Source organism: Dreissena polymorpha, chromosome 14 (genome assembly GCF_020536995.1).
Source record: "Dreissena polymorpha isolate Duluth1 chromosome 14, UMN_Dpol_1.0, whole genome shotgun sequence".
Lineage (NCBI taxonomy): Eukaryota > Metazoa > Mollusca > Bivalvia > Myida > Dreissenidae > Dreissena > Dreissena polymorpha.
The window spans coordinates 21,030,247-21,042,448 of NC_068368.1; the positions used below are offsets into that span (position 1 = coordinate 21,030,247).

General features: G+C 35.4%; 1 protein-coding gene across 1 annotated transcript in view; it reads left to right on the top strand.

Annotated features, from left to right (window-relative positions):
• The window catches only part of LOC127857218 (angiopoietin-1 receptor-like), an 18,754-nt gene extending 10,510 nt beyond the window's left edge, over positions 1-8,244 (top strand). The window contains exons 9-15 of the mRNA XM_052393633.1: positions 521-705; positions 1,187-1,304; positions 1,677-1,747; positions 3,210-3,424; positions 3,567-3,704; positions 4,737-4,895; positions 6,721-8,244. Of these exons, the coding sequence (XP_052249593.1) occupies positions 521-705; positions 1,187-1,304; positions 1,677-1,747; positions 3,210-3,424; positions 3,567-3,704; positions 4,737-4,895; positions 6,721-7,288 (1,454 nt within the window). The 3' untranslated portion in view covers positions 7,289-8,244. The remainder of the gene's footprint in view (positions 1-520; positions 706-1,186; positions 1,305-1,676; positions 1,748-3,209; positions 3,425-3,566; positions 3,705-4,736; positions 4,896-6,720) is intronic.
• Positions 8,245-12,202: the final 3,958 nt, after the last annotated feature.

A 12,202-nucleotide genomic window follows, 5' to 3' on the forward strand; every position in this document is an offset into this window, starting at 1 on the left:
CAGTGGTTCGAGTCCAGTTGAGGGTTACTTTTTTCTTTCTATAATTTTATTCTGTTTTTTTTACTGGAGTTTTTAGATCCAATGTTAACATTTATCAATGTCAAGCACAAAATGGCAAACTTCAAATACATGGCAAAATGTGTGAAAAGGTCAAGAGGCAAAACTGGATGAAACAACAGGGTTCATTTCAACACGTCACCTTCTGATGGCTTCAGCTTTGTACGAATTGTGTTGCAATCGGGGAATATGCATTATTATTGTGTTTGCAATATTTTTTTCAACAATATTAATAATCCAGAAACTTACTTTTGCTTTTCTTTAGGCAATTAATAATATATTAATTATTCCTCAGGTAACTGCTCTGTCGCTAAACCCATCAACTGATTAAAATTTCATACAATAAAGGATCTATAAAATGTAATGTTTCTTCCTCAATTGTATGTACCGATAGCAAAGTACGCAACTTTCTAATGATTCCTTTCATAGTATGTCTATACTGTGTATAGTTTGGTATTTTTAGATTATTACACCGGCGATGAATCTCGTAGCTTCCTTATGGAGATCCAGGCGATGAAAAACCTCGGCCACCATCCGTACATCGTCAGTATGATTGGCTGCTGCCTTACCGGTCCCAATCTCTGTCTTGTCATGGATTACTGCGTACACGGAGATCTTAGGAACTATCTACGAAAGTATCGAGAAAAGGTTTACATGAGATTTGTTTATGGAAACTGTGTTTTTTCATTATTTACTTGCGGATGAATATATAACATTGTTGATAACCTCGTCACTGAAAATTATGTCATTTTTAAATATATTAGGTTTGACGTAGACGTTCTTATATTGTTCAAGCGGTATGAGTTACAATTAACTAACAAGAGTTATAATGCATATTTGTCAAACAATGCAAACAGTCAACACCGGCCAGCATTACTAGTGCGCTATTTTCTTTGTTTCGTCATCCACCGATTTTATTATCTGAATATTTCAGATATTCAAACTACAAACAAACTTGAATACCTCAGTATTTTAGGTGCCATTTTATTCAACTACACGTGACTTGCATGGCAATTCCCAAACATCGACTTATAATGGTTTATAATCGTGTCATAACATAAGTAACTTGCCATAAACGCACATATTGTTTATGCCAATATAAAATTTAACTTTTTTTTGCAAATTGTAGCTGTTGTACAACATGTCGTCCACGTTCGCACTGGTGTCAAAGGCTCCGAAGTGCTATAGGCAGGATCAGTTACTACTCGCCAATGAAAAACGGAGCGATTCCTGTAGTTCAAACACTGGTACTGTTATGATTACGTTGCTGAATTAAAATTTGATGCCAGATGAAATCAAATACAAACATGGAGGCTATCAGTGTTGTTTGATGTTTTTTTTCATGTGTATTGGCTTTTTTCTATGGTTTTATGCTTATTACTGCAGTGTTATTACACATGTTCATGCTATTTGTTAGATTATGGCAACATATCGAACAGCAACATATTAGTGGGTCGACTTACTCTTTATTGTCCCCAGGTATTATCAGAGCGCAATCCAATCAGGAAATTCTTAGGTCTTATATACATGCATAAGAATAATAAAACAAGAAATACTGTTATTCGCATAACCCCCCTGGCTATTCAACCTGCAATTTATTAGTTATTATTCTTTGACAGATTTGGACGAGGTCATAGAGGTGTCTGAAGCTCAGCTTTTGTCTTATGCCAGACAGATCACCATGGGCATGGTAAGCCAATATTGTTTCATCTTCAAAGATCACCATTTCCGTAATTTCAATCGACCTTTAGACAGAATTTCATGTAAGATGATCTAAGACCGATGTGGAAAATTAAATCCATGTTTTCTTAACAAACCCTCAATAGGCAAAATAAAGTTATTTTAATGACTGGATCAAATTTAACATAATAGAACTAACATAAAAAGAAAACATTTATATTATCAAAATAGCTATTATAGTTAGCTTTATAAGGACACATATGGCGATATTTATGTAACCTTTAACGTCATTATTCCAACACATGTATTTATAGAGCTATACTGGCTCTTCAACAGTGTCGATTCATTACACCTACTGATTCCAATATTGCTTTGTGTTTGATAGCATGATTGTGTTATTTTGCACTTCCCGACAGTATTTGTCTAAGGGTGATCGTCTTATCTAAGGAATTCCACCACTGATACAGTGGGAGTTAATGGTAATGCGTAGTAAAGTTTCCCCGATAGTGTCGTCTGAGTTTTGTGTATTTATGCAAATGTCAAAGCGATTGGGAAGTTTTAAAACGTGCTTTTTTCCCCAAAGCAAATGCTATATTATCGTCTTGGGAAAATGGAACAAAAACAAATAATATCGCATCTGCGAAAATATTTATATACGGATATAGTTATATGAGCCGTGTTGTGTGGAAAGGGGGGTTAATGCATGTGCATTAAGTGTCGTCCCATATTAGCATGTGCAGTCCAAACTGGCTAAACAGGGACGACACTTTTCGCTTTTACAAAATTGTATGTTTATAGAAAGTATCTTTTTAGCAAAACTCCAGTTAAGTGTCGTATATGGGACGACTCTTTACATACATGCATTTAGGCCCTTTTTCACAGAGAACGACTCAAATGTAAAGTTTAAACACGTGTTTTTTAAATGACTCACTGTATGTTGTTCGTGTCCTTATTCAAAGCTAGCTCACCCCAAACTCATTGGGGCCATGCATTATAAAAAGGGGTTTAATGCATATACGAAACTTGCAGTCCGCACAGGCTAATCAGGAACAACACCATTCGCTTTTTGATATTTTTGTTTCAAGAAAGTCTCTTTTTAGCACACACAATGTTAAGGCGGAAAGTGTCGTTCCTGTCGGACTACACAGGCTAATATCGGACGACACTTAACGCACATGCATTAGACCTCTTTTTCACAGAGCGAAGCTAGTTTATTTTATTGAATTGATCCTCTTCAAATGTCAACAAACTCTTTTTTACATAAGTATTTTTTTATAATTAATGGCGTGGGTTACCATACAAGCTGAAATGGTACACCGTGTTGGGAATACACGTTTTTATTAAGGAAAGAAGACATTGCGAATGGAATTATGTAGAGTTTCCTATCGTTTCGATTATAGCAACACACATTTGAAAATAAGAAATAATGCTACGACGAGCTTTAACATTCACTGTGTTAATATGTTTAACAGGAATTTCTGGAACAACGAAAGTTTGTGCATCGTGATCTAGCCGCAAGAAACATTTTGTTATTTGATCAGCGACATATCAAGATCTCCGACTTTGGCCTAACGAGGGATGTGTACGAAACTAACGTGTACCAGCCCACTTCAGCGAGAAAGCTGCCGTATAAATGGATGGCTATAGAATCGCTCTTCAGTCAAAGATTTACCATTAAAAGCGATATGTAATTATATAAAAATAAAATACAATAAGACCTAAGCACATTTTAAATCATAAGCCCGATTATGTGTTTTGCTATCTCTTGCTTAGTAATCTGTTTATGATTTTTTTTTCAAACAAAACTAAACACTTGGTTATGCTTTTAGTTGGTCATTTGGAATAGTCCTTTGGGAGATCGTGACCTTGGGTGGTTCACCTTACCCCAGCATTCCACTGAAGGACTTGTACGGTCTACTCAAGGACGGATACCGTATGGAAAAACCTGAAAACTGCAGCACCAAAATGTACGTATATTGGGGTTGCAGAAACGGCAGTTGACGAGGGTTTGACATAGGTTATATTTAAAGTAACATTACTACTCAAAATCAACGAAAATTTCGTACAACATTTCGTAAAATAAAGCTTAACAATTGAAAATCATTGTTCCTTATGGTCATTGTCGAATGTTCAACGCCAGATGTGGTCTGGTAAAATAGATGTTTGTGGATACAAAATGCTTTATTATAGTTTTAACATGTTACCATTTTAGTGTTCGTGTTTCGTATCAATAAATATACTCACAGGAAATTAACATGGAATTAATTTTGGTCACAAATAAATAAAACGAGCATTTTGTATCTACAAAAATCTATGTAATCACACCACATCTAGCGTTGAAATTGTGGCTATTGCTATACGGAACACTGATTGTTTAGGTGTTAACTTTATTTTACGAAATACCTTACGAAATTTTCGTTGATTTTGAACGTTATAGAGACTTTAAGAAGTGAGATAACAAATATGCAGAACTATTTAAATGAGATTATGATAGAAAGTCATATATAAATCAATACAGCTGTATCATATGGTAAATTTATGTAAAGAATAATCATATCAATATCGTTATGCTAATATCACGTATATATCCTTTTTAACATGCATCACACCTCTCATTTTTCGCATAAAGTGATTATGTTTAACAATTTAGTAAAATTGTGTAATGATGGACGTTCCCGTTTTTGACATGTACCGTTTATTGTATAGCAAATGTTATATCGATATGTATATGAGTCGCGTTCTGAGAAAACGGGACTTAAAGCATGTGCGTAAAGTGTCATCCCAGATTAGCATGTGCAGTCCGCAAAGGCTAATCAGGGGCGACACTTTCCGCATTAACTGGATTTTCGTGAACAAGAGACTTCATTTAAACGAAATATACCATAAAAGCGGAAAGTGTCGTCCCTGATTAGCCTGTGCGGACTGCACAGGCTAATCCGGGATTTCACTACGCACATGCATTAAGTCCCGTTTTCTCAGAACGCGTCTCATATTTTCAGTTATCAGATCATGCTATCGTGCTGGCACCCTAACGCTCACAGCCGTCCATCGTTCGTTCAGCTTCGGCTGGATCTAGAGAAGCTGTTGGAGGAAACCAGGTCCTACATCGACCTTACAGTGGAGGTCAGCGATGACTACTTCAATGAATCCGTCAACGAGTAGGTCAAATATATACACTTCTTATACATATTTGGCAACAAGTAATTGTGTCATATACACTACCAAAACGAATTCATCAAAACGTAGGTTAAGTTATTAACACAACCAAAAACGAATCCAATTTTAGTACTTACGTTATCGAGTAAACAAACGTGACAGCCAAGTAGTTCGAATTCGATACATTATATATGGTGACGTCACTACGTTATTGTCACCTCTGTACTTAGACGCATCACATTCCCCTGGTTTTTGGGAATTACGCATCCGCCAAAGTAGTTCTGCGTAGGAATGAACATGTTAATAATGAAAGAAAAATCGTTTTTTATTGTGTTTTTAAAACGGAATGTTGTTTAAAGAAATGTTATTAATTATGTTTGAATGTGATTGTGAATCTCTATTTATACTGATAGCGATGAGAAGAAGAACGATTACATGAGCTACTTTCGTTTTCACTTTTCACTCGTAAAAGAAGTGCTACCCACAATTCCTTTCGCGTTAGTACACAGGTCAGTAAGACCGCTGTGTAAAAAATGTCAGTAAGACCGGTGTGTACACAATGAATTCGATATATATTCGAACAATAATTTACCAATCAGTCAACAAATAGGACGGTGTGCAATACTTAAACGAATCCGTCAGCGATGTAATCGTGTTTAATATGGACCGAGCTCTGTGGGTTTAATGCATGTATCGTCCCAGATAAGCCCGTTCAGTCCGCAGAGGCCAATCAGAGGCGACACTTTCCGCCTAAAGTGAATATTTGCTGAAAAGAGACTTTCTGTCAACGAAATCTACCATACAAGCGGATGGTGTCGTGCCTGATTAGCCGGCTCATACTGCATAGGCTTAAATGGGACGGCACTTTACGCACATGCATTTAACCCCTTTTGCACAGAGCAAGGCTCAATTATTATGTTATCATGACAGTACGAGATGAATTGGTCAAATTCGTCAATAAGAATGTTGGATTCATATCTGCGCGAAATTTGTTTGTACAATATGTCAACATTTAGGTCCCGTTTTATAGACTACTGAAACAAATCGGTAAAAGCCAAGTTATCCAGTTCAATAAATCGCATTTTGTGTGAATATTACTCAACGGAGAGCAAGTTGTTAGGAGTTTATGCATTACAAGTTATGTAAACAATTGATTTTACAAATCTGTCAAGGAACTCGCCAAATCCTTCAATGAGTAGGTCAGAGTTTCTGTACATGCAGATACATTGCTGTATGAAATCATCCCTTGAGTGGTTGAAATTCATTTCGGTTTAACCCATTTATGCCTAGCGTCTAGAAAAAAGGTCTTGGCAAACAGCTTAGACCCAGATGAGACGCCGCATGATGCAGCGTCTCATAAGGGTCTGCGTTGTTTGCTTAAAGGAATTTTTGTAAGAAATATTCTAAATATAGCAATAAGTATACTAGACATCCCTAATTATGGAAATAAATTGATCTAATTTAGAAGGATGGGAGTCCACTAGGCTTAAATGAGTTAAAATTGCTACAGTTATTCAGTACACGATCACCCAGATATCTAAGTAATAGTAATAAAAAGCGCCGTCGCTATGTCTATAAGCAGGTTTATTTGGTTCTTAAAAACTCTGAAATTGTTTTTGCATTGTATTGCATTGTACTTTATCGAATTCGTGTTAGTGTCTTCAAACGAACAAAAGAACAAAAATGCCATGGACAGTATATATATATATATATATATAACAAATGTAATCCTGAACTGTGTATATACACTAGATTGTTATATAACTATCGAAACAACGGGGTAAAATGTGATTTTCTACATTTTAAAATCAAATTTTGTTTTTGCAGGTCTAATTTGAGTCGAGACGTCATACAAAATATATCGCTTGCCGAAACTTCTGAAGGTCAAGAATATATTGAGTCAAAGCAACTATGTGTGGATATTCACGACGACCCCAGAACGGATAAGGATCGGCTTACGGGTTCGATAACTCATGGCAAAGAACAATTCAAGTCACGTGTCTATGAAACCAATGACAAACGTGCTAGATATGTTACTCGAACGTTTCAGAATAACAGTGTCGTAAAGAAAAGCTCGACAGAGATGAAGGTCCAAGGAGAGTGTAGTGTTTGCGCCACAAGCATTGACATCGGCAGCAAAACAGACATGTGCGACTCGGCCACAAGGATGTGTGAAATTTGCAGTACACAAATGCAACTTGACAAAACATTCAGCTATCCAAAGACAGCAAAACATAAACTGACATCAATTAATTCATTGAAAGATAATTTCAAGGATATATTTGAAACGATCACGTTAGGGTCACCGAAACTTAAGTCAAAACAAACACAGAAAAAAAGTGTCAGCCTTACGGATATCCGGAATATGGGTAATGTTAGAACAACGGCGTTGTAGATTCAACGGATGTAAATGCAAAATGCATTTCACGTATGTTTGTTAAGAACGAAGTTTCTAGCTTTTCAACCAACCTTGCCTACTTAATACGTGTCTATTTGCTTAACATGGTACATACCTAACTTATTTGATTTTATTTTAAAAGTATACGTATCTCACATGCGATTATTGTTGTTATATACTGTTATATTACACTAAGCGAAACTGAAACTTAAGCTCCACATTCATGAATTCTATAGCATGAGGTTCTTTAGTTATGACAAGTAATAGTCTGACACAATTACACAAGAACGAGAAACAACATAACACCAACATACAAAACCATATATGAATAAAGCTTTGGTCACCGCCTTTGAATGCTCATTATGTATTTAAATTCATACGTACATATATTCAATCAGTATTTACAATCAAAGGTTTTTTGTGTGCAAATTCCTATGATATCCTTCATGGCTCTGGAACCTTGCGCGAGCACTGCGTTGCTAGGAATGACACGATTAACAAAATATATCAAAATACATATCAGATCTTAATATTGTCCATGGTGTGTATTTGTGTATCGTTTTTGGTTATTAAATGTAATAATCATAATTTTAGATAACTACGAATGATGGTTTCGTGTATAGTTCTTCCGAATTTGTAAACATATTCGCGCTAGAATGTGTTGACGAATAAAGCATAAATATATGCTCGATTTTAATAATTCAAAGTGTTCGTTTTTAAAGAGATATATTTCAATTGAATATAAGTGTCCGCTTTTCGTTGTTATTGCTTCTATTAAAAAATACATATAACTTTAATCATTATATGTGTGTTGTGATATGTTCAGATCTAAAGATAAACTTAAGGCATTTATCAAATCATGTGATTAAAGTTTAACCCATTTATTCCGAGTTGGCTCTCCCATCCTTTTAAATTGGATATTTCCAAAAAAGGGATGTCTAGTACATGTATATTTATTTCTATATTTAGAATATATCTTACATAAATTCTTTAAATCAAACAGCGCAGAACCAGGATGAGACGCCGCATCATGCGGCGTCTCATCTGGATCTACGCTGTGTCCCAATGCCTTTTTCTATACGCTAGGCATAAATGGGTCAAAAAGCCAAATATGACATATTGAGCTGATTTATGATAGCTTTCGAATGTTGGATTAACAAATACCTACACATTTGTGCAAAGAAACATCATACGTTTTTGCTTTTAAATCTCAGTATCTCATATAATCAGAAAAACATGCATTAACAATCATAACATTTCGCAATTTTCAGTGTATGTTGATCATTCTCTTTCTGATATTTCTGTATTATGATGCTCAATAATGTTTTGTTTGAAACGTGTATATTTGTTAATAATAACCTATGCATCGTTCGCCTTTTATTTTGCATTTAGAATTAATAAATAAACACAGAGTTAAAAGCATTATTATAAGCAGATCGCATCTGTTTTAAAATATGTTGCTGGAATGCTTATAATATTAGACAAACGTATCACTTCATTTCGGTAAACACACGCTATGATAATTATAAACACATGGTCCACCGTAAATATTATATTAAAAGGGACAAAAAGAAACCATGCGCCTCAATACCATAATGACTGAAATTGTTGGTTGACGATTTAATAACCTTAAGAAGAGATGTGCAAAATATAAAGCATATTTAATTCTGATAATAACTCAATGAAGAAAAAAACAGCTAATAGCTAATCAACAACGAGAAAACGGATATTGCAAAAGAAATGGGTCGTGCTCTGTAAAAAGGGGTTTTAATGCTTGTTTGTAAAGTGTCGTCCAAGATTATTTTGTGCAGTCCGCACAGGTTATCAGGGACGACAATTTCCTCCTAAACTTGACTTTTGCTAAGAAGTGACTGTACGAAAAATATCATATAAGCTAAAAGTGTTGTCACTGACTAGCCTGTGCGGACTGCTCAGGGTAATCTGGGACGACATTATACGCACATGCATTAATTCCCATTTACACAGAGCACGGCTAAAATAATTGTATATAATTCGGACTTGCTTAAAAGCAATTCATAATCTTATCGATAGCTGTTAACAAATGCTTAATGCTTTCTACTTAAAGCCAAATATTCGTGAAACGAAAGTGAGTATTCGATTGCTACAAATGGAATATAGATTGATAAACCAAAATCACAAATGTTAGTTTTATTTCTTTTGTTTTGCCAATCGCTAGAAGAAATGTGTAATATGTGCAATGATCATACTCGTCACGTCACGATTTTTCCTTTTCCTTTTACTTGGATGGTATAATCACGTGACAAACAAAATGGCGTCGTCTATTCCGAGGCAGCAATTTTTCACCGTTTTATACCCATAGTACTTTATTTATTTCTAATGTGCAGCTCATTTTTGAACCATATCGGCAAGTAAGAGATTAGCATTATATCGTATTTAAATTCCCGCTTTATATCGACTTTACTCGCTGCGATATTCCTAAGCGGGTCACAAAATTACAGCTCCCACTACTACATCCTTTTATAATCATAATAAATAATCATCGCCATTATCAGAATATATATCACTTTCATCACCATCGTAATAAATTATCATTATCGACATCGTTATCCTTACCATCATACGTCGTATTCTTCGAAAACTGGGCTTACATCATGTGCATAAAGTGTCATCCCAGATTAGCCTGTGCAGTCAGCACAGGCTAATCAGGGAATACACTTTCCGCTTAAACTTGATTTTCGGTAAGGAGGGACTTCCTTGAAACTAAAAATACCATACAAGCGGAAAGTGTCGTTCCTGGTTAGCCTGTGCGGACTACACGGGCTAATATGGGAGGACACTTTGCGCACATGCATTATGCCCAGTTTTGTCAGAACGCGTCTCATATTATCATAGAAATCGTAATCATCATGCTATGTCATCAGATACATCACCCCACGATCATAACATCATAAACATAAACCATAAACATTACAATTCTTGTTCGACTTTGTCAGAAAATCCGTACAAATAATATCCCGGCCAAGTATGCTATCGGGTCACGTTGGTAAACAAGTAGATCATTTGAATTATAAATACCCCATATATATGCTCAAATCTTAATCATACTTGGCCGGAACTATTTTCCCAACTATACGGCAACTAAATTTAACACAAAAGCCTGTGATCACTCTAGATACGATTTGTAATGGTTTATTATCATGGAACCTGGTCAAAACATTAAAAGCAATACTATAAGTGCTAATTTATTGGCGAATTTCGAAATAACAGTACGTGTTGTAAAACACTAGGTCATTGGGCCATATTGAATAAAATGCAAATGTGAATTGCACTTAGCACGTGGAATAGAACATTACTTCCAATGTTATCCAAGTAGAGTTTGAAACTTAGCCTGGCTTGAAAAAAAACTAGATTACTATGTCAAACAAAAAAAGCTTATACACGCTTTGGAGGACATATTTATGACCAAATTATCCATAAAACTCAGTAAGAAAAGATTTTTGTTTCAAATATTAACTCAGATGACTTCCCAAAACGATGTCATTTCATGCAAAAATCTAGTCCACCAGGTACAATTAAAAGGAAGCTTGTGAACACTGTGGTTACATGTTTTTCTTATATTGATGACACTTAATCAAAATGTTAGTCCAAATAATATCTTTTATGACCTTAACACTATGTTGTATCAAAATCTAGTTCATGAAGTAAAATAAAGACAAGCTAGTGAAAACTTTTAAATAGTGACCATTTTTATTACCAAATCGTCAATAAATTCTGTCAGAAAATTAGACTCTTTACTATTTAGACAAAGGTTGAACTGGATCAAGTGGATAAAAAAACTAGTCTCACCTCGATATTAAATTAAATTATAACATGACCTACGCTCCAGGGGCCCGTCTTATCAGAGATCGTACGACATTCTCACCTTACGATGCAATTTTCGAAGCGCCACAAATATGTAACCGTCACATTTATAATTACTTTTTGAGTTGTTTCATGTCACAGGCGTCCAAACTGACCCCGTCGAAAAAAAATGATGCCGTAGTAGGCAGATATATATTTTTTAAATGATGCCGATGATGGCAGAAACGCTGTAGAAGTTGCTAACGAAGATGACAGATTGTCAAAATAACTTTTTTATTTAATTCTCTTTTCTTTTGTACTTGTATACAAAATTAAGAAGCGAACTTGTCCTATGTAAATTATTCTCAAGAAGGGAAGGTTATGTGTGCTGTAGGTTTGTCGAAACTAAATTCTCTGCACGCAGTTATAGGAGAGAATAATAAATTGGACGATCAAATTGCTATGCACACACAGCGATTCACATGAAGAAATTATGTTTGATGAAATATTTCAGATATGTACGAAGAACAAAAAGGCAAATATCATATATATGTCCCTATTTAATCGTTACTCTTTTTTTATTTCCGTTAATTAACAATGGCAGCTTACGACGAGGATATAGACGATGCTGTAGGTCCGTTAGATGGGTCCTTTTTGGACGTCTCTGTAGAAGAAACTGTCAGTGCCGAGTAATTTGAATGTGATAATTGTGGGAAGAAATATAAGACCAAAGTTTATCTTAAAAGACATCTAAATAAACATTCTAGTGAAAAAAAAAACTTTTGAGTGCATATCTGATAATCTGTATGGGCATATGGTCAAACCAGTGAGCGTGATTGATAATCAGTATGGGCATATGGCCAAACCTATGAGAGTGCTTGAAAATATGTATCGGCATATGGCCAAACCAGTGAGCGGGCTTGATAATCTGTATGGGCATATATCCAAACCAGTGAGCGTGCTTGATTGTCTGTATGGGCATATGGCCAAACCAGTGAGCGCGTCTGATAATATGTAAGGGCATATGACCAAACCAGTGAGCGGGCTTGATAATTTGTATGGGTATATGACCAAACCAGTGAGCGTGCT